Source organism: Prionailurus bengalensis, chromosome D1, assembly GCF_016509475.1.
Source record: "Prionailurus bengalensis isolate Pbe53 chromosome D1, Fcat_Pben_1.1_paternal_pri, whole genome shotgun sequence".
NCBI classification, from domain to species: domain Eukaryota; kingdom Metazoa; phylum Chordata; class Mammalia; order Carnivora; family Felidae; genus Prionailurus; species Prionailurus bengalensis.
This window is the reverse complement of record NC_057346.1, coordinates 89,961,779-89,985,632: the sequence shown is the minus strand read 5'-3', so window position 1 is coordinate 89,985,632 and position 23,854 is coordinate 89,961,779. Positions and strand designations below refer to the sequence as shown.

At 40.7% G+C, this 23,854-nt stretch overlaps 1 protein-coding gene across 3 annotated transcripts in view; it reads right to left on the bottom strand.

Moving 5' to 3' along the window:
* Window positions 1–23,854, bottom strand: part of TRIM44 (tripartite motif containing 44) — a 109,903-nt gene that overhangs the window by 60,806 nt on the left and 25,243 nt on the right. For 2 of the 3 annotated variants that reach the window (XM_043580967.1, XM_043580965.1), the window contains exon 3: window positions 4,955–5,194. In XM_043580967.1, coding sequence (XP_043436902.1) covers window positions 4,955–5,194 — 240 coding nt within the window. Of the gene's footprint in view, window positions 1–4,954; window positions 5,195–22,459; window positions 22,691–23,854 lie in introns of those variants that run through there. The other variant, XM_043580968.1, reaches the window with a different exon arrangement.

Below are 23,854 nucleotides of genomic sequence, written 5' to 3'. Positions count from 1 at the left end.
CAACTTCACAGTAAAAACTACCACTTAAATGAAAACAAAAAATTCTGTGAAAATTACAGCACAAATTTAAACAAACACAACTTAAATACAACACAAATTAAATTTAAATAAACATGAAACCAAAATAGCTCTATATTAAAGAAATTAAATTGGTTATCAAAAACCTTTACATTAAGAAGTTCCAGGGTAGATGATCTTGCTAGTAAACACTACCAAATATTTAAGGGAGAAATAACATTAATCACACACAAACTTTCAGAAGATGAGGAGGGGACACTTCTCAGCTTGTTTTCTGAGGCCAGCTAACCCTAATATGTAAGCCTGACAACGATGTTATAAAAGTATCAAACTACAGATGAATATCCCTCATTGAACACAAACATAAAAATTTTAATTGAACCCAGATAATAAATACATAATGGCCAAGAGGGAGTTTATCTCAGAAATGCAAGGTTGATTTAATATTATAAAATTAATCAATATAATCAGCCATTACAATAAAATAATTTAAAACACCCATATAATCACTTCGATAGATACAGAACAAATTATCTTATATACACCACATTCATTCAAATTATTGTTCCCCATAGCTAATGTGTCATTTCTCTGTAGCTACTTTGCTTTCGAGATTTTTTTTTGTCCTTCATTAGTTTGATTTTAATGTGTCTGGGTATGAATTTCTTAGATTTATCTTGCCTGGGTTCATTCAACTTCTTAAATCTCTAGGTTTATGTCTTTCAACCAAATTTTAAAAGTTTTGAGCCATTATTTCTTCAATTTTTTTTTCAGCCCCACATTCTTTTTGCTCACCTCCTGGACGTGGGTGACGTGTATATTAGGTCTTTTTTATTGTCCCACAGGTCCTTGGGACTCAGTTTTAGTTTTCTTTTTTTCTTGGTTGTTCAGATTGGATCTATATCTTCAAATTCATCAATTCTTTCCTCTCTTATCTCCAATTTGCTACTGAGCCAATCCAGTGAATGCTTTATGTCAGTTACTGTATTTTCCAGTTCTAAAATTTTCATTTGGTCCTTCTTTATATCTTTTATATCTTTGCTGAGATTTTTTAGTTTTCATTTGTTTCCAGAGCATGTGTTCATTGCTCACTGAGTAATTTTCATTAAATAGTGGCTTTAAAATCCTTTGATAATTCTAAAATCTGTGTCATCTTGGTTGTGGCCTTTTCTCAGAATTAAGATTTATTGGTTCTTGGTATGAGTGATTTTGGACTGTATCCTGAACATTTGAGTATTTAAGAATCTGATTCCTATTTAAATCTTCTATTCTAGCAAGACGTCAACCTATTTAAATTCAAAACATATGTCCTCTTACATTAATGTAACATTGTACATCAGCTATGCTTGAATTTAAAAATAAATAAAATTGGGGCGCCTGGGTGGCGCAGTCGGTTAAGCGTCCGACTTCAGCCAGGTCACGATCTCACGGTCCGTGGGTTCGAGCCCCGCGTCGGGCTCTGGGCTGATGGCCCAGAGCCTGGAGCCTGTTTCCGATTCTGTGTCTCCCTCTCTCTCTGCCCCTCCCCTGTTCATGCTCTGTCTCGCTCTGTCCCAAAAATAAATAAAAAACGTTGAAAAAAAAATTAAAAAAATAAATAAATAAATAAAATAAAAATAAAAATAAATTATGGTTTTTAAAAAAAAGAAGAATCAGAACACATGTCCTAGATCAGGTCTGTGGACTACGGTTCAAACATCAATTTAGTTTAAAAGATTCTGCAGTGCTATTCTGGTCTGCCCCACTACATGACAAAACTCCAGGCTATAGTCAGCACAGTGCTAGCTGGAGCAGGGGCACCAATTCATTACTACCGGGTAAGAGTGGAAGATGAGGTTCTACGCGCTGACCCCATTAGGGAGGTATATTGTCTAGTTAGTGTAGGGGTGGGGAGGGAGGAGTTAGAACTCCATCTACAGTCTCCATAGGGGAGGGATACTACTTCCTTCCTGATGCTGCAGGGCAGGGGTGTAAGTAAGAGTTCTACCCACAGGCTCCATGGGAGATGGGCACCACTGACTACTGAGAGAGGCAGGGGTGATGACAGAAGCCAGTCTTTCACCTAGAGGCTCCAGGGAAAAGCAGGGGAGGATAAAAAATAGGTTTTCACTACTGCAGTGCCATCTGGGGCTGGGAAGGGGTGCAGCATTATTCATGGTGTGTGTTTTCAGAATATGTAAGATGGTCAAAAGCTTTCTCTATAGCCGAAGTGCCCTTTTTCCTAGTCCTCTAACTAAAGACAGCAGGCTTTTCTTGGAGATTTTCTTTTTGTCTGTGCTCACTAGGATTTCCAGTTTGCAGGGCACCCAGGCCAGGATATACGGAAGCAAGAAAAATCCCAGAAAACTCGCTGCCATGTAGTTCCTCAAATCCCAAGATCCCAAGATCCCAAGTCAGGACCATCTTTTCTCCACACTTTTAAGAGTCTTCTGGTAGGTAATCTAAATATTTTGTTCGGGAATTTTTGCTGTGATTAGTGGAATAAAGTGAAATATGTTTATCTTGTTCAGAATCAGAAGCTGCAATTTGATTTTAAATGCATCAAAAAATAAGGTGCATTGAAGATTGGAAGACTGGAAAGATGGCTATGTATATATCATGATTCAGGTATATTAAAATGTTAATTAAAAAATGTTAATGGTAGAATCTAGGTGGAAGTATAGGGTGTAATCTGTAAAATCCTTTCAATTCTGCGATATGTTCGAAAATTTCTAATAAAATGTTGCAGGGAAGAATCTTTTGGCCAAATCCAAATGCAGATGATTAAAAAAAAAAAATCTAGAACATGCAAAAGGAAGAAAAGAATTCCTCTGCTGAGTGAAAGAGAGGTACTGGGGATTTGCTCTGATCAATAAATTACCAGATTAGCTGGAACAAGAGGCTATTAGATGAGAACAGCTCTTTGTAAAAGCCCTAGCCAGCTGAATGCTACTTTTTGTCTTTAACAGCTTATTCTGTCCACAGCCTGGTCCTTAGGCCTTGTCGGTTTTGCATCCCTAGGAGTAATTCCATCAGAGTTAACAAGCACAGCTCAGCTGAGCAGCTGACGTGCTTAGAGGGCGGTTAAGGCAGGGGAGGGACTAAATTCATTATTTGAAATGAAAATAAAAGAGATATCTCTAAAAATTAAATGTTTACTTTTGAAAAATCAACCTAATCAACACACAGAAAAATGTGGGGGTCCGATTTGCAGAGAATTTGGGACAGAGTTAGGTCATTGATCCCTTGAGTTAACTCTGGTTGAATTTTTTGTTTAAGATACAAAGTGAGCACCTCGACACTATAAAAGATCTTAGGAGTGCAAAGCCGTCTAGGACACTGATTCTCTTCATTTTCCCCACATAAACAAATGGGACACTTGGCATACAGCATGCAGCAGGGAAAACACACAGGCAACTGGGACAAGATGGACTTAAATCTGAATCCTGGCTCCATTTTCTACTAACTAAATGATACTGGCTCAGCATCTCTGCAGTTCTCTGTATCTCAATATCCCATCTGTAAAACAAAGATAATGGATGCTGATATAAGAATTAAGTGAAATGATGAATATAAACTGCTCTCTTCCTAGCTAGAAACTTACTTAGGCACACACTTTCTTAATTCTGGGGAGGATAAAATGAAAAGAACAAGACCTATTTTATCCTTTTCACACACGGATGAAAATTAATCAAGAACCTTGGGTGAGTGAAGCAGATAACTGTCCAATAGTCTCTTACATTTTCTGTCAGGTAGGCTCAGACAATACCTGCCTCCTGGATTATACCTTGGCTCTTCCGTTGGCTGGTGTATTCTGTGGCTAGGCTGTACCAGGCCAAGGCAAGACTGCTAGCTAAGCAGTAAGCTCAGTGAGTCAGCAGCAGTCCTGGAAAGTCCACAGGACTGCCCTAGGTTTTCTTCTAGAAGGGCCTACCCTTCTGGCATAAGCTTGACCAGAATTTTCAACAGTGGCTGAAATATAAATTCCATAATATTTTTTCAAATGGCTGTCTTAAATTTTATTTTACAATTATATTCTAAATGCCAGAATATGTTGTTTGGTAAAATGCCTAAGACCTTTTCTGCCTGTTACAAAATAACAATGAATACAGTGACTAACATCTGTAGTGATTCAACATATACCTTGTGTCCTTCATTCACACCTTTTTTTTTCCTAATTTTTATTATTTATTTTTGAGAGAGCAAGAGCGAGAGCAAGTGAGCACAAGCCAGGGAGGGACAGAGAGAGAGAGAGAGAGAGGGAGATGTGGAATCCCAGCAGGCTCCAGGCTCCGAGCTGTCAGCACACAGCTCAACGCGGGGCTCGAACTCACGAACTGCGAGATCATGACCTGAGCCAAAGTGGGGATGCTTAACCTACTTCTCCTGAGCCACCCAGGTGCCCCTCATTCACACCTTTTTTGATCCAGTGCCACATGCCTCTCTTAATCCAACAGTTATGCCCCCAATTTATGCAGTTGGCGCCATATAAAAACCAAGCTGAGGCTCCTTTTCACTACTCACAAAATCAGTCCAAAACGTTTCATTCTGGGCTGCTTTATGCCCTACATCCTGACTTACTCTCATTCACCTTGTTGTCATCCCTGTGATGACTTTATTTGGAGGCTCATTTCACAACTGGGAATCTGTCAACTGCCTTCTTCTGTGACTCTGATTTCTCACTTCCCTCCTTAACTGTGATTAGTATTTGCCCTATCGACTATACTCCTTTAAGTCATCGTAGACAAATATTTTGCCAGCTCCAGTTGCCGAGTGTAGGCCCTAGCAGCCAATACTTCCATATTGGTTTATACACCGATCTAAACACTTACACCCTATCTGAGCTTTCAATTCACTCATGTTTATGGACCACAAAGGAGAACTTCCAGAGCTAACAAACACAGCAGTCCGTTTCCTCCAACTTCTGCTACGAATAATTATAGGCATTCTCCTTTACCTCCGCCTTTGGCTCAGCTGATTCATTAGAGGTATCATGTTGTTCCTTGGCTTGGGCCATCTGAGTCATCAACCTATCCATGTGGGACTGGATGTCTGCCAGTATCTCAGTCACATGAGCGGTAGCCATTGCTTCCTGGATGTCCACTAGATGAAGGGCCTTCTGCTCCTCATCAGCAATCACTTTCTGAACTTTCTTAAATTCCTGCTGTATAAACACCTTCATCTGGTCCCGGGTTACCTGCAGAACACAGACAAGTAAGAATAAGGAGTTGGACACACAGAGAAATGGAACGGCAGAGCTGCTACTGTAAGTGCTGGACCGCCCTGGCCAAAAGTGTTTCCTATCTGATCCTGAAGTTTTAGGAATATCCCCTAAACAATGTTCGCCTGATATTGTCGATGAATTTCTTACTAATCTTCTTGCCTTTTTTATAATCTTTATGAAATAATTCCATATCCTTCCCGTTTTGCTTTTCCTTTTGTTCATTTTTATACCAATAATACATATTACTTTTTACAATTTAATAGGTAAGTGTAAATTATAAAAAATGAACTTACTCCCCTCTCTCCATCTCAATACCATTTTTCTCTCTGGAGGGTAATTAGTGTTAACAGTTTGGTATGTAACCTTCCAGCCATTTCCTATCCAGTTATATACATATATGTATACAATTATGTTCTTTTTATATAAATGGGTCATAGTGAACATACGTTATGTGTCTTTTCTATTTAAATTATGTCAGTACATACAGATCAACTTCATTTGTTTTATTTTAAATGTCTGTATGATATGTATGTATACAATATGAATACTTGCATATATAAATAAAAAGTCAAACATACCCATTAAATATTTTCCTTCTTAGTGGAAATACAAGATATTTCCAAACTTTTGCTATTACAAACAACACAGTAATGAACATCCTTGGATAGATCTTAGTATTTGCATATGAGTTTTTTTCAGAGACTTTTGGAGTCACCGAATCAATTTATATGTACTCTAAAAATACTGACTGATAACAGCTAAACTGCCCTCCAAAAAAACATGTACCAATTTCATTCCCACAATGTGTGAAAGTAAGCATTCTCTACACCTTCACCAATATTAGATAATGTCAAGCCTTAAAATTTTTATTCTCTGATGAGTAAAATTATATTACAGATTTATTTTGCAGCAACCACCGAGCCAACCAAATAAAATATGGCTGCAAGCTATACATGGCTAGGGCATTAGGTAAACAAAGTGAGAAACTACCAAAACAAGAACTTCTAAACTCTTGTCTCTTACCAGTAACTACACTTACTGATGTTTCCCAACGACCATGTTTATCTGAGGAGTACTTTCAAACCACTATGCATGGTGAATAGCTAACGTAGGGAATAGGGAAAAGGTAGAGCAGTGGACAGAAGAAAGGCCAGTAGAGAATTTTAGAGCTGAAAGAGAAAGTAGTTGTCACCTATGTGACAGCTTTCTTTTACAGATAAGGAGACAGATGCAGCTGCAGGGGACTTGCAAAAGATGCAGGGGACACCAATCTTCCTGTCCCCGTGGTGCTCTGTTCACTATAATAGTCTCTGGGAAGGAAAAGTCAAACTGGGAAAACCTAAAAAGTAGACTGAAGAAGAGAAAGTCTAAAGAAGAGGGAAAGATGGGGCCATTTTTAATTAGCTCTTAAAAAGTGAAGGAGGCCTGATACTTTAAGCAGCTTTTGTAACACTGCCATAAGAACACCAATACAAAATAAAGCCTGTATGACAGTATCCATATCCTTTCACACATCAAGTGACTAAGTGACATGAGCCCTCAGGAATTCATTATACTCTCTCCCCGTGCTAAAGAAAAGGGGAGGGGGAGTGTTAAATGTTATTAATGTCCCTGCAAATTCTGTATCAGATTTGAGAACTGTGATTTGTGTTTATTTATATAATATCTTTTTATTTTTAGTGTGTTTATTTCAAGGCTCTTCTACTTTATGATGATCTTTTACGAATGAATCTGTAACCTTGAAATAAATTACATCTTCTAAGATCTAAGACCTTCTCTTGGAGACTAAACCTAGAAAGTTTTAGCTAAGAGATGAACTTTTCTGAGTGCCTGAAAAAATCGCTCAACAGTTACAAGTGACTAAAAATGAGAACACAATAAAAACTGACTCACAACCTATTTTACTAGCCCTCACGTATACGTGTGGTTTGAGTCAGAAGCTGCTATCAGTCAGGAAAGGTGTGACTAGACTGCAGCAGGTGACTAAATCATGGGTTTTTAAAAAAAAAAAAAAAAGTCAAATTCTCGACTTCCCATTGCTTTACATAGGTTTTCCAACATTTATTCTGTACAGTTTATCTTATTCAGACCATCCACAAATAAGAATTGAAGGCAGAATAACCTACTCCATAAAACCTTTATCCTTTTCACTCCTGTTCCCTACTAATTAACAAATAGGCATTCTCGAGCCTATTTCAAAATGATAAGAACAGATTTCTGGGCCTTAGCATCCATTCAAATTCAGAGGCCAAAGAAGGGACTCCCGGGGTACCTGGCTTGTGACAGGTTGAGTAGTCAGGAGAAAGGACTCCTACCAATGGCAGGAGTGAAACAACTTTCAAAATTCCTTTTCAAGTTTTATTACACCTCCCTGCCATCAAAACTCCATTCTGCTACAAACTTCACAGTTCTCCAAGAGCAGCAGACTCCTCCTGTCAGCACCTCTACTGACATCATTTCTGAGTGGGTTTCTTGGAACTTCTTCAGCCTCTATCCTATAGCTCCCCAAAGGTGAGAGTGATAGTCTTATATTCCTAACTGTATTACATACAGTGTTAGTAAAAAAGAAAACTCCACATATGCAGAGAAGAGAAGGGTGGGTGTACCACAGAACGGTGAAATTGGCAATGTAAAAGATTCCCTTTTTTATAGGATCTACTAGTAATTGTTAAACTTTTTTAAAGCCCAAAACTTCTCTTACCCCAAACAAAATCTTAATGTGGAACCCTGAAATATAACAGAACCCCAAATAGAACTATTCTGCTTAAAAGAAAAATCTCCTCCTCCTCCTTAAAGTAATTCCTAGGGCACTGGTAGTGGTCTCCAGCAAAATCTCCCCTGAGGTACCTGGGTCCTCTACACAAATGAAACCCTAAAAGGATTTTGCTTCCTTTGGTCAACTGGCCCCTAAGCTGTTGAAACTTAAAAGCCGTGGGTTACACACAAATTGATATATCTTTGTTATGGTTGCATTAGGGTGAGAAACTATGTTATTATTTAAACATAGAATTTTACCAAAATTACTTAAACACAGCATTGTAATTTGAAAAACTTGAGGGCTTATTTGTGAATAGTTATAACAAGTGAAGATCTGAGCTCATCAGAGCGGAGTCCAACCTCTTCATTTTATAGGTAATACATACACACATACACACACACACACAGAAGTGCAGTAATAAAGTCAAGTTTAGAAATCAACTTCCTTTGGTCCACCCCAGTATATTTTGTGCGACAACATTACCGCCTGTAATGATCCCTTTCTGCCTGCTTCAGATCCTTCAAATTTATTTCTTCCTAATTGAGATGTTTCCTTGGTTAACAGGCAGCACTGATATTATCCCCACTGAGATGTTATTCCCCACAAGTGAATCTTGGGATAAAGGATGCACATCTGAAGAGGTTAAGTTTTATCCCATGGTACATCTATATGCTCTCATAGTTAATATTTCCAAGCCAGGCTGGACCCAAGAGGCATACAGACTGGCACTTTACACATACATAATTAAACACATAAAACCTTGAATTAAGAGCTTGTACTTAAAAACAACACCATTCAGTATGCTTGACATGGGCTATAAGCCATTAACTCCTAGCTAGCTGGCTTGTAGCAAACCAATGTTTATTTTTGTATTATAGGCAGATTATTTTTTCAAAAGGGAAAAAGCACACTAGCTAGAAAGCATCATAGCTTAAGAAAGATTTGTTCCAGAAAAGTGTTGCTGACAGGAACTGAGAAAGATGGAACACGGTCAGGAGCAAGAAAGCTACACAAAAGAAAAGCATCAGAGTCTACACTGATTGAAGAGTCAGAAATACTTGTTCTACTAGACAAATTTCCTGCAAGTAAGTTTAAAGGGTCTACTCCAAAAATGACCTAAAAAAGTGTGAACTGTATGAAATGGTTTGTGAAGATTCTAAATTCCTCCCCCAAAGGTCAAGAAGTCCACTTTTACTCCCCCTTTCCTTTTCTGAATGACTACAAGTCTAAAATAGAAAAATAAAAAAGCACGAAATGGAATTTTTTCAGATGCTGCAGTCTGTCTTCACTCCCACCAGCACACTGCCCTTCCCTGCGTGCCAGTGTCCATGGAAACTTTCATGTTGGGAATCTCAAAGTTCAGGCTTCTATATAGCCTCTAGTATTTATTCTGGCATTTTGTTGCATGAGAGCACTGTCCAAATCTCTATCAGGCTCCAGTGAGGGCAGGTGAGGGAAGAGCTTCATCAATGAGGAGGATAAAGTCCTTTTTCAGTGTCTTTTGTGTATGAGAAGAATAGCCACTACCTGTGACTAAAACCAATGCTCATTCCTAAGGCTTGGAAAATTATCCAGCAGCCTAGAAACACAGCAGACACAAACTATGAACTACATTCCATTACTCACATTCTGAGTGAGGTCAAGTATTTTCCTGACAACCTAGTTAGAAGCCTGAATTGATTGGATATTACGATGGGGCACTGAGGAGGGTATAGAAAAGGTAATTAAGGTGAATATTTAATCTCTTCCTTAAACCATTTTTCTTATCTTCATCAAAAGACTCTAGACAAAAGCAGTCATGTATATCCTTACTTTCTTTCATTATCCCGTTGTGTAAATACAGCACCATGGGATCTCTACCTCACATCAATTAGTTACTTCAAGTATCCACTCAATGAAGTAATAATGATATTTACTGTTGCTGTTATTAATATTTCTATTATAAAAGACAATAAGAAATACACCAAAATGTTGGAGAGTGGTTACCTCAGAGCAATGGGATTAAGAGTATTTTTCTTTTTTTTTCACTTGCAGTCCAAATTTCCTATAATAATGTGTGACACTTTTCTTGAACAGTAATTTTTAACAAGAAATGAAGCTCAAAGAAAAATCCTCAGTAAGATATTAGCAAATTGAATCCAACAATGTTATAAAAAACTTACACACCATGACCAAGCAGGATTTATCTCGGGTATGCAAGGCTGTTTCAACATTTGAAAATCAGTTCATATAATCTATCATGTCAACAGGCTAGAGGAGAAAAGTCACATGATTATATTAATAGATGCAGAAAAATCATTTGATAAAATCTAAGTTCCACTTATGATTTTAAAAACTCTCAACAAACTAGGAACAGAGGGAAACGTTCTTAACTTCATAAAAAACACTTACAAAAAATCTGTAGCTAATGTCACACTTAATAATGAGCAACTACAGTTTTCCTACTAAGATCAGGAACAAAGCAAGGATGTGTCCTCTTACAGCTCCTTTTCAACATCATATTGGAAGTCCTAGCTAATACAGTAAGACAAAAAAGGAAATAAAAGGTTTACAGATTGGAAAGGTACAAATAAAGCTGTCTTTGTTCACAAATAACATAGCGGTCTATGTAGAAAATATCAAAGAACTGACCAAAAAACTCCTGGAACTAATAAGGAATTAAAACAAGGTTGCCGGATACAGAGTTAATATACAAAAGTCTATCACTTTCTTATGTACCAGCAATGAACAAATGAAGTTTGAATATAAAAGCACAATACCATTTACAATAGCAACCCAAAATGAAATACTTAAGTATAAACCTAATAAAATATGTATGAGGAAAACTACAAAGTTCTAATGAAAGAAATCAAAGGAGAACTAAATAGATCCATATTCATGGATAGGAACACTAAATATTGTCAGATGTCGGTTCTCCCAACTTGATCCATAGGTGCAATGCAATGCCAATAAAAATTCCAGCAAGTTATTTTGTAGATATTGATAAAATGATTCCAAAGTTTGTATGGAGAGGCAAAAGACCCAGAAGAGTCAACATAATATCCAAGGAGAAGAACAAAGGTGGAGGATACTACCCGACTTCAAGACTTACTCTACAGCTACAGTAATCAAGACAGTGTGGAACTGGTAAAAGAACAAACAAATATATCAATAGAACACGAAAGAGAGCCTAGAAATAGACCCACAGAAACCCCTTGAACAAAGCAGCACAGGCAATACAATGGAAAAAGAGTCTTTTCAACAAATAGTGCTACAACAACTGGACATCCATGTGCAAAAAAAAATTAAACTAGCCACAGGCCTTTCATCTTTCACCAAAATTAACTCAAAATGGATCAGAGACCTAAATGTAAAATGCAAAACTATAGAACTCCTAAAAGATAACACAGGAGAAAATCTAGATGGCCTTGGGCATGGTGATGACTTTTTAAATATAATTCCAAAGGCATTATCCATGAAATAAATATGTGACAAGCTGGATTTCATTAAAAACTTCTCTGTGAAAGACACTGTTAAAAGGAGGAGAAGATAAGCTACAGACTAGGAGAAGTATTTGGGGTTTTTTTTTCTTTTTTTTCTTTTTTTTTTTTTTGAGAGAGAGACACACAGTGAGAGCAGGGGAGGGGCAGACAGAGATGGAGGCAGAATCTGAAGCAGGCTTCAGACTCTGAGCTGTCAGCGCAGAGCCTGACTTGGGGCTTGAACTCACAGACTGTAAGATCATGACCTGAGCCGAAGTCAGACGCCCAACTGACTGAGCCACCCAGGCGCCCGCTGGGAGAAATATTTGTAAAAGACACATCTGATAAAGCACTGTTATCAAAATATACAAAGAAGTCTTAAAATGCAACAATAATAAAACAAACAACCCAATTAAAAAAGAAGCCAACAACCTGAACAGACACCTCACCAAAGAAGATATACAGATGGCAAATAAGCATAGGAAAGATGCTCAACATCATGTCATTAGGGAAACTCAAGTTAAAACAATGAAGTGTCATTACACACCTACTAGAATAGCCAAAATCTGAACACTGACAACACCAAATGCAGACAAGGATGTAGGGCACGAGGAACTCTCATTCGTTGCTGATGAGAATGCCAAATGGTACGGCCATTTTTAGAAGAGAGTTTGGCAGTTTCTTAAAAACTGAACATACCTTTACCACATGATCCAGCAATGATGCTCCTTGGTATTTACCCAAAGGAGCTGAAAACTTGTGTTCACACAAAAACCTGCAGAGGGGTATTTACAGTAGCTTTCTTCATAACTGCCAAACCTTGGAAGCAATCAAGATGTCTTCAAGTAGGTGAACCGACGAATAAACTGATATATTCACACAATGGAATACCATTCGACGTTAAAAAGAAATGAGCTACCAAGCCATGAAAACACATGGAAGAACCTTAAATGCATCTTACTGAATTAAAGAATTTAATGTAAAAAGGTTACACATTGTATGATTCCAACTACATGACATTCTGGAAAAGGCTGTGGAGGCAGCAAAAAGATCAGTGGATGTCAGAATTCCGGGAAGAAGGAAAGATGAATATGCAGAACATGGAGAATGTTTAGGACAGTGAAAATACTCTGTATGATACTATAATGGGAGATGACATATTACTATACATTCATTCAACCCCCCAGAATATATAACACCAAAAGTGAACCCTAATGTATACTATGGACTTGGGGTGATAATGATAAGTCAATACAGATTCATCAAATGTAACAAATTTATCTACCGCTCTGGTGTGAAACATTGAGAGTGGAAGAGGCTAAGTGTGTGGAGGCAGAAGGTATATGGGAACTTGGTTATTTTTTTTTTTTGCTCAATTTTGAATCTAAAACTGCTCTTTAAAAGTCTATTTAAAAAAAAAAAGTTAAACAATTAAAACAAAACTAAATAGCCACTGAAATGGAGCCTAGAAAAGGTCTGGGGGGTGAAGTGAGCATCCAAAGGGCCAGGCCAATTCAAGTTCTTCTACGTCTCAAGCACATCAACATTTTCATTCTTTGCCTTCCCAGTTAATAACGGACCCTTCCTTCCTAATCGGACTTCCCTTTTCTATAAGAAATCAAAGGGTTTTTTTTTTAAGCCCTTTTCAACTTAAGCCCATTAAAATAGTGGCTTCCACAACAGTCAAGCACTTAGCACATGCTACTCCCGTCATTTGAAGGTTCTTCCATGGGAGCTTCAGTCCTCCCGAGGCTCCTCAGACGAGCAGGTTTCAGCGTCTTGAAAAATTCTAAGAAAGATCTAACTAACTGATCCGATGAGTAACCAAGTGTGAAGCCACATATTTTAGAGAAGTATCAGGCTCATCAATGAGAAATGGACATCTGCTTCAGGACCTCATATAACCAAGGAGCACTAAGCCTCATGATACTGCTTTTATTACAAAGTGGGAGATGGAGTTAGAAGCAACACTGGGTGAAAAGAGAAGGTATGCCTAACTTTGGCCTGATTCCATCATTGGACATTCTCGGATCCTTTAATCCATGACAGAGACAGGGCCTTATGAATAATGACAATGAAAATACTAAGAGCTACCACGTGTAGTCAGTGTTCCAGGTGCTGTTACAAGTGTTTCTAGTCTAACTTTCAGGTAGGTAATAACATTTTCATTTTATGTTAAGGGAAACTGAAGCCCACAGTGATTAAGTCACCTGCCCAGTGTCAGGCAGCAGCTAAGCTGTGGAGCCAAGATTCGCCTCAGTCGCCCCTGTTCCAGGTCAGTGCCCTGACAGCCACCCCACAGAGCACCATGCCCCTGAAAAGGAAACTGAGCCCCTGCGAACCAGTATCAGACGACGAGAGAGCAACTCTAGTAGTTGCACAGAGGAGAGCACTCAGGATGAGAAGTCAGAGGCCCTGAGGGAGTCAGTCCTGTCTTCTGGAACCAACCAGCTAGGTGACTTGGGGCAATCACCGATGAATCTCTCAGGGCCCCAGGCTCCTGAGTTACTAAAAGTGAAAAGCCAAACAGTGTCCCTTTTATTTCTAAAATGATATAACTGCATAAATTTAACGTTCCTGGAGCAGTGCTTCGCCAATTTGGATTTGTCTCTAATCACATTTGTTGCCAAAACTAGAGGGGCTTTTGGGAGACTAGGAATCTGCTACAGAAATTCTAAAGGGGACACAAAACAAGAAGTAAAGAAGAGAATAAAATAAACTTTTCCCTTGACAATGCTGCCCTGTCAAGCAATTACCCTCTCTCCTACCTTTAACCACCAAGCTTATTTAGAAAGTCACCTAAAACCCACTCATGAACACCACTAAAGAGTCGACTAGTCACCAACTCCATTTAACCTCACTAGTCACCTGTCTGCAGCATTTAGACACCACCCATGTCCCTCAGTCTTTAATTTCCTTCCAGGGTTTCTGTGACCCTGGACTTCTCGGGCTTTCTGTATATCGGCTCCCTCCCTGCAGTTCTACCCTCTCTCTCTAGGTGAGTATGATTGAGAAACTCCTCTAACCAGGGTTTTTTCAACCTCAGCATTATTGATACTCGGAGCTGACAACTCTTCGTGTAGAGGAAATGTCCTGTGCCTTGTGAAATACGTAGCAACACCCCGGCCTCTTCGCAGGAGGTGACAGTAGCGCCGCGCCCCACCTCCAGACATCGTCAAACACCCTCTGTGGTCAAACCACCTTCTCTCCACACCTTCCTCCTTAGTCATTTCATCCCATTTTTGCAATTCAGCTACTGCCTCCACACAGATGGCTCCCAAACCTCGATTTTCTCTTCAGGCCTCTAGTGTCGCAATTCCTTTTGATGTGTGGCTCTACCTGGGTGCTTTTCTGTTACTCAAACCATTAAGCCTCAAACTGAGACCTCTTCCTCCTCCTCAACATTTTCCTGCTGCCTGGTCTGAGGGGCCAGATATTAAGTACTATGGAAGCATTTCACGTGTTTTCCTTCAACTAGTCATCACAATGATGATACCAAGTGGTGGCAGTTATTATTCCATCAACTTTACAAATACAGAAACTGAGGTCCAGAGGGGGTGAGAAACTCACACAGAGTAAGTGGCAGACCTGGAGTTTGAACCCACATAGTTTGACCACACATCTGCCTTTTAACCACAATATTATTCTTCCATATTTTCCCTTCAGACCTTGTCCTATTCCCTGCCTTCCCCCTTAATGACACCAGGGTTTAGGAAATCAGCCAGGCTCTAAACTCCGGAGTTCAGTTTTATTTTCTCCACCAGATAACAGGTCTTTTGACTTAGTATCTAGAGGAGAAACGATGACACCTTTGCTTAGGCTCTTGCACAAAATGGTGGTCAATACGTTCCGACTAAATGTGAGAAGCCATCCCACATCTGCCTCTCCTCCACCACAGTGGCTAAAGAAGTCTGCCCTGTATCTATGAAAACCCCTTTCTTTGCATTCCCTTCCATGACTCTCCACCAAATACCTATACCCGGTCTCCAGACCCACACTCTTCACTTTAGCTCCAACTGCCACCCACCCCCCTCAGGCCCTTTAGTTCAGTCCCACTCTCACTCGTACCTCAAACTTGCTAACCAGAATCCTAAGCCCCAGAGAAATTCCGGCTGATCCTCCCTTCCCTCCTCCTTGGTGTTTAGACTTTGCTTCGTCTTAGGCAGTCCTTGGTTTGGCGTGTACCTTCGATTCAGGTAGGAACCCCGTATTCCAGTCAGAATACTCCAGCCTTCCTTCATTTTATGCTAGAGTGCTTCTTCCTGTGACTGTAAATTTTGGTACCTGAGCCTAAGTACTCTCTTCTTTAACAGCTTCATGCATATGAACCTGTTCTATGCTTCTTCCGAATCTCCTCCTTCATGGTTTTCCCTCCCCCAAATGCAAATATGAACATACATGTACACGCACGCATGCACATACACTCACAGCATTAGAGGCTCAGGACCGTGCTGCCTAAAGGCTTTGTACTGGAAAGGTCCTAACAAACAACTGAAGTGAATCTGCCAATCAGCTGTGAAGCAGACAGCAACTGTGTGCCCCCAGTCATCTGAGAGAGACATGGTCACAGCAGACTGATGAGCAGCTCTTACTGTGAGAGACGGAGATCTAGCCACGATGGTTGTGGCACCACCGCCAAGCGTCCTCTCCTCCCAGGGCTGCCTGTTCATGCTGTCAGCTGCTATGACTCTATTGCCATGACAACTTGATGTGAAACCCGGTGTCACTGAAACCCAGTGGTGCTGAACTGGAGGCACCGGAGAACAGTTCAACGGGAATGCTAGGCTCACTGAGAGTCCACTCAGTCTACTGCTTGCTCTTTACAGGCCTTTCTCCTTGCCTGACCCCAGGCTGGCAATAAAGAAAGCAATCACAAACTTCTGAACACAACTCTTCCTGAGTGAGCAGAAAAATAATTCTGAGTGACCACCCCCCCCCCCCCGCAGAAATGTGAAAGAAGGAATCCCCCAGAGACACCCAGGACCTGTAACAGGAGTAAGAGTCAGAGCTTCCAGTTTACCTTGTTCTCTTGCTTTTCTTCCATCTTAACCTGTGCATAAGCTAAAAAGACAGTTTTTGCCTCAGAAATTATCCTGCAGGAGGTGGGAGGTGGGAACTGACACTGAAAGTTTCAGGGATAACTAAACAGAAATACTATTTTTAACCCTTTTAGACTTGAATATACTAAGTAGGCCTATATTACCTGCTGAAGACTAAAGCAATTTTAAAATAAGACTTAGCCCTCCTCCTCCATTCCACTTCCCTTTTTGAGCATTCTCCTTGCAAAACCACAGTTATTTGTTCACCATCAAAACCAAACAACGGCACACCACCAAGAACACCGAGGAAAGGGCACTGAGACGCAGGTCTCCTTTGCTACATGTCAAAACGGTAAACCTCACGGAATCTGTTGTGGTAGAGAAACAGGTTTGAGTACTGACTAATAACTGTGTTTCTGAAGCTCAGAAAGGTGAAAGTTTCGTCTGTAGAACGGAGGTAATAATATCTTTCTCACAGATATTTTCTGTGAAGTCTCCACAATACACAGAAAGAACTTCGTATTCTCCGGGCACACAGGGAACATCAGCAGAACTATTCTGCAGGTGCAGATGACAGTAACCCTGAACATGTATTGTGTGCCTTTTACACGGTACCCACTGAGCTCTCACAGACAAAGAGCCCCCAGTTAGTTTTCTTACAGAAGGAGAACGTACACCCTTGGGAGAGCAGATTCAGATTTCCCAAAGGAACACAGGAAGGACCTTCTCATACAACCTAGGCAGGAAAAGTAAGGATGTCAATCAGGGGCTCCTTGCCTTGGTTTCAGTAAATGGCCACAGGCCAGCTGTCAAGGAGCAACGTTTGTCTCTTCTAGTTTGATAAGATCAGATACAGTCTACTTCAGTGACACCAGGGCAAAACACAGCATGCGGGAAGGGTAGGTCACATTCTGCCCCGCAGCTCCTAAGCACAGTCTGCCTCAATCTCACAACCTACCTCTACCATATTGTCTCTCTTCTGCAGACTGAAGCCCTATTACACCCCTGGAGCAGCTAACAGTCTGCTTACCCAAGAACCACAGGGTTCTAAGGTACTAAGTACAGTTGCGAAAATACTTTTTCAGTCCCCAAGGCCATGCTTCTTTTTTTTTTTTTTTTCATGTTTATTTATTTTAGAGAGAGACAGACAGACAGACAGAGCATGAGCAGGGGAGGGGCAGAGAGAAAGAAGGAGACACAGAATCCGAAGCAGACTCCAGGCTCTGAGCTGTCAGCACAGAGCCCGACACGGGAATCGAGCCCGACACAGGGATCGAACCCGACACGGGGATCGAACCCACAAACTGTAAGATCATGACCTGAGCTGAAGTCAGATACCCAACCGACTGAGCCACCCAGGCACCGCCCCCCCCCCCAAGGCCATGCTTCTAACCATCCTCCATTATTTCTTATCTCCTTCTCAAAAGTTTCCGTTTTCAGGGTACTCAGTAATAAAAATGTAATATGATTAGTCCTAGCTTATGGGTGACGCTAAAGGCTCAGACAAATCAAGACGGACAGGTAACAAGTGCCAGAAGGACTCAGGTCATTTGACTCCAAAGTCTGTGCCCTTACACCACAGAAGTAAAGAAAGCATGTCTTACTCGACAGGTTTTTTTTCCCTGGAAGTCTGAACAAACTCTCTATTGGTATACTCTTCCCAACCCATTTCTATAAGTAAAAGTTAGTAACTTCCTACAACTACTAATATTTCCACATAGCAATCATAAAAAGGCAATTTATTGGCATCATTAACCTTGAACAAGTCATTAAACCTGTTAAATCTTTGTTTCCTTCTCTGTAAAATGGGGATTATACCGTCTAGCTAATCAGGTTGAGTTAGGAATTAAGGATCTATCATAGAATTTATTTCACCAGCCGCAGAGGTAAACAGAAGCCATTCAACAAAGGTTAGTAATCAACTAAATCACTGGGTTTAACTGACCTTCTCTACACAGCCACAGACGGGTTTTGCCATTTGGCTAAATGCAGTCAGGGGAGAGATGTGGTTCTCAAATTTTACATTTTATATATACACACAAGCATCTACATACAGACCTGAGGTAGACTGAGAGTCACACTCTGTAACTTTAGCCTTAAGAGATCAAAGAAAACATCTTTTTTACTTGAGCAGACCTGAGTGTTATTTCCTAGCCGAATGAGAGGTGGAACTAACAGGAAAAGGGGAAGAAGGGAGAAAGAAGGAGGCCGAGGCCATTACATAAAAGTCTGGGTGGTTTTTATCGCTATTATCACAATAAAGTTTTATATCTAGGCACCCAGCCTCCTAAATTAAATGTCAAATACAATCCTGCGCTGGCAACATGAAGTGTGGCTGCTCTGGGGGAGCCCTGACAGCCCCACTCCCCTCTCCACACTGGTCACGTAATAAGTCCTTCAGGCTTTGGCAGAGAGTATATTATCAGGTCTCCCGTCAGTGCAGACAGGACCTGGAGCAGGGGGAAGAGGACATCACAATGTATTAATTTTATTAAGCCATTTAAAGCTCAATCCCTTTGCTTTCGAACAATGCTCTAGCCCACCAGGCAGCTCAGAAACCATGCCTACCGTAGTTTTAAATGCCCAGAGTTGATTTGTACGGTACTTCAATTAGGAGCTCTGGTGCTCCAATAGAAAGAGGATGGCCAAAGGGTAAAGCTGCAGGAGAAGGGGGAAGTAGGAAGAGAAAAAGAATCTCAGTGGTGTTTAAAGTCGAGACATATCTCCTAATGTGTTCCTTAAATGTGACACTTAATTTCTTCTGTGACTCTTAATTTTTTTTTTTTTAATTTGGCACCAGGCAGTTTTGCTAACTACAGAGTCTGCTCCACAACAATAAACATAACTGCTTCTATGCATTGATTTCTTATTTCTATTGGGAATATATGGACACACAGTTGTAAACTCCCAAGGCAGAGATATGTGCCTCAACTTGAACGGGCCACGTTGCTACACTGAACTAACGCCAGGCAAGGAGGCCACGCAAGGCCTAGAGCCAACCAGCCAGCCAGCCAGCCAGCCAGAAATACCAAGGGGCTCCAACTTGGGAGATCTAACTCAACTTAACTGCATGCCATTATCGCTCAAAAGAGGTAGCAGTGGCCCTTCAAAGTGTCACTAATCCTGGGAAGCGTTAATTGATCAAAGTATAGAATCTAGTTAGGTATTAACAGGTGGCTTACTTTTCTCCACAGGGATCAGAAGGCCTCCTCAACTGTGGCTTGGGACACGGCCCCCACATACCCATAGTCTTCTGCTGGAAGCAGCAGTGGTTCTCAGGACTAGGAGAAAGCTAGCAGCAGCCTTCGTTCACAGGATATTGTACAAAGCACTTTAAATGGATTATCTCACTTAATCTTCCTAACAACCCTATGAACTATGTACTATTATCCCATCTTTTGCAGCTGAATAAAACAAAAACCTGAGCAATGAAGAGATTAAACACAGGATCTGCCTGGGCTGGAAAAGCTGTCGACACTGGAGGTAATCTGACCAGCCGCAGTCCCATCCAGAGCCTGAGTTTCCACTAACTGTAGAATACTGCCTCCCCATGACAGAGGCTGACATCAGGTTTCTGCCCCTCATCGTTGTCTGGGGAGAAAGTCAGACTATTCCCTGATGATGCTTTTAAGTGAAGGGCTGAAAAAAGGGACTGGGACAGAAATCTTTCTTCCTCTCTCAGAAGCTTTATTGAGATATAACTCACATAATCATACAACTCACCAATTTAAAGATGCAATTCAGTGGTCTTTAGTACATTCACACAGTTGTGCAATCATCCCACAATCAATTTGAACATTTTCATCACACCGAAAAGAAACCCCCCAGCCCTTACCAGTCACCCCCACCCCATTTCTCCATCTCCCTCAGCCCCAGGGAACAAGGGGTCTATTTCCCACCTCTATAAACCTGCCTGTTCTCGACATGTCATATAAACGGGATCACACACTATCTGGTCTCTGGGGATTGGCTTCTTTCACTTAGCATCACATTTTCGAGGGCTATCCTTTTTGCAGCTTGCAATGGGTGCTTCATTTCTGTGTGTCGCCCAGCAGTATCCCACTGTATGGACATACCAGGTTATAGTTACGCGGTCATCCGCTGGGTGGTCTCCACATCCCAGACGGTATGATCATGCTGCTGTGACCACTGGTGTGCAGTGTTGGTGTGGACACCTGTTACCATTCCCCTTGGGTATCTATCCAAGAATGGGCTTGTTAAGTCCTATGGCAACTCTGTTTACCCCTGTGAGGAACTGCCAGACTGTTTTCCAAAGTGACTGTACCATTTCCAATGTTTCTACACCCTTGCCAAGTTGAAAACGTCTCTCTACTGGAAAAACTAGAGCCCTGTAGTCCTGAAAACTGCCAGCCAGCTCTGGCTCTGCTATCACTGCCTGGGTGACCTCTGGCAGGGGGTCCTGGCACCTCAGTTTCCTCAGCTGTTAAGTGGGGGACTGGAGATGGCCTCAGACTTTCCACTGAGCCCTACGTTTATTCGTTTAGTCACATCACGTGAGACACCCTGACCAGTGGGAAGGCAGATGCTGTCAAAAGCTCAGCTTGGGCTGACTGCACGCCTGCGTACCTGACTTCGCATTAACTCAGTTTCCACTGTACCTGAATAATCTTACACGGTGACTGGCCTGCCTGAAAAAAAAAATTAACAGAATCTGCTTATGCTATTAGGAAGAAAACAGAAATGCCTTACTGGATAAAACTTCCATTTGGCAATAATGGCAGACTGGCCTTTAGGATTTTAGTTTTCCAAGTAACAGTTCAAAGACTGAAGTGGATTCAAATGATAAAAATGTTTATAAGGGATGATGTTAGATGAAAAAAGCAGGATACAAACTATGTATGCATGTGTGTGTGTATATATATATGCATACACACACCCACAAATACACACTCACACTAATACATACACATAGATACACACAGGATAACAGCTACACAGAGAGAGACAATAATACTAATTTTCTATTTGAAAGACCAAGCACCATTAACCAGTTTTCTTCTACGTGTGTCCTCAAGTGTGAAGAAGTGACCATGTGCACCAGAATCATGCAGGCCATGTATCACAAGAGCAGTCTCAGAACTACCCAGGTGGACGTTCTGGGTGAGGCTCAAGAATCTGCAGTCAAAAAAAGAGGCACTCGAAGCTTACAAACCACTGCAAATAGCATAAGGCTTTTTCCTTTCTTTTTGATGCTTGTCTGTTTTCCACAGTTTTCTACAGAGAGAATGTATTATTTTGATAACTGGCGGACAGGGAAAAAGGGAAGCTGTCTCGCTTTGTTTTGATAAAGGCAGGGGGACAGTGAAGGAGGATAAAGAGCATGCTTCTCCTCTTTCTGCTGCTCAAGTGTCCACAGAGGAGGAAAAGGGCCACGTTTGTTTCCCAGTGGATTCTAGGCCTCAGAGCCTAGATCGGACCTGAGAAAGCACAGGCATTTTTCCCACTTGGTGTTCTACATCAATAACAGGCAAATGCTGAAACACCAGCCTGGGTTCTTCATTTAGTCAGGGCTAAATGCTCCGGGCTGTCGTGGCTCCTTTGCCACCTCCCCGTACTTTTTGTTGGAAAAGGCCATCCTCCAGTCCTTGGACCCTGGGGCTGTAGGCTGCAGGACCCGGTAAAGGCAGGTAAAAGAAGAATGTGAGGGAAAAATAGTCAGCGAAGAGTCATACTGCTAAGGACGACAGCATATCTATCTACGTTTACTCATCCGTGGGTTCAACAACCGTGTGTGGGGTAAGAACAGGAAGCACCCCAATGTGGAGTCCTGCTCCCATCACTTACTAGCAAGCTATTTAACCCCGCTAAGTCTCAGAGTGCTTACCCATAGAACAGGGCAAAGGACAGTATTTCTTTTCATTCTGTTGTTGTAATAGATAATGTGTATCTATTACTATGGCCAGGTACCCGACTAGGGCTTGAGGGTACAGAGATAAAAAATACAACAAAACACTTCAGATTACTACTTACAACTTCCTTTATTTTTTATGAAAAGTGCAGAAATAGGTCAGTAATTCTAATTGCTTTCCAACCAAAGAATCACTTTTGAATGAATCATCTTGATAACTGAGGCATCTCAATTCTCTGCTTCAGTTGGCTGAATAAACACTGTCCCAGTGAATGCTTCTGTCTTAGGGCAGGGCAAGGACCAGCACCGAGACCTGGCTTGACCCTGGTGAATAACAAGACACTAACAACGGGAATTTAAGTTAGATTTTGCTTACATCCATTTCTATTTGTACATGCCAAGCCTACCATTTTAACAAGAGTCTGATTAGCACAGTAGAGTGAAGGACTGGGCTATGTTCCATTCAATGATATCAGCTACTAAAATGGACTGCAAAGTTCTCTTGCAATTATAAAATGCTATGTAAATGCTAACTAAAAATAGGACAATTCTCAGATATATTTAATTTCACGTGGCCAGACAATTCTTTGGTTTCACACTTTAGTACGAACACCTTTAGAAACTGAAGAAAATACAAAAAAACAAACAAAAAAAACCCCCTGTTATGCTTTAGGCAGTCTTAGTATGGCTAGCTCCCATGTTTAATCCCACTCCAGTCTGAAAGAATGTGAGCCATTTGGCTTGAGTTTAAGGCACTTTTTTGAGAATAACTTCTTAAAGATTAGTATGATTTTTTGAGACACAACTGTGTTTTAACTACTTGTTTCAAGCACACCAGACACAGGAAACAATGAACAGCGCATCTTAGATGGAAAGAAAAGCAATCAATACTAATAGAGAAAGCCACTAATAGAGTGGCTGTTATTAACTGCATAATAAGAGGTTAGTTGGACTGAGTTCAGCATGTTATCCTTTTGGTTCAATGCTTTCTGAGAGGCTGGACAGGGGGGAAGAAAGGGAAAGGAATCAATGTGTTTTCTGAGTTTTAGTTTCTTCTGGGTAGACTATGAAAGATTACTGCATAGTCACTTCATAGGAGAGCTGTGAAGAACTCAGAATGCTTTCAAGCTGTTAAAAATCCAGGTGTGGATGGACACGGACACACGGACACACGGACACACACACACACACGAATACACGATTAACTACATGTTTTAACTTCCCTGAAGTCTAACATAAATATAAGAATTCTACAGATAAAAATCCTGCTTTGTGCAATAAATGTTTCTGAAAAGTAGGACTGAAAAAAAATTTGTTTGCAAACTGGTTCGTATCAAACACATCAGGATGCCTTATTATTTAAAAGACCACTTCCAATTAAACAAACTAAAGATTGCTTGTTACTAAAAATATTCTCTTTCCATTGTAAACAAAGTTCTAGATCCCTGGAGATATGCACCCTTAAAACAGGGCTCACCATAGCAACATGCAGGCACACAACTTAAT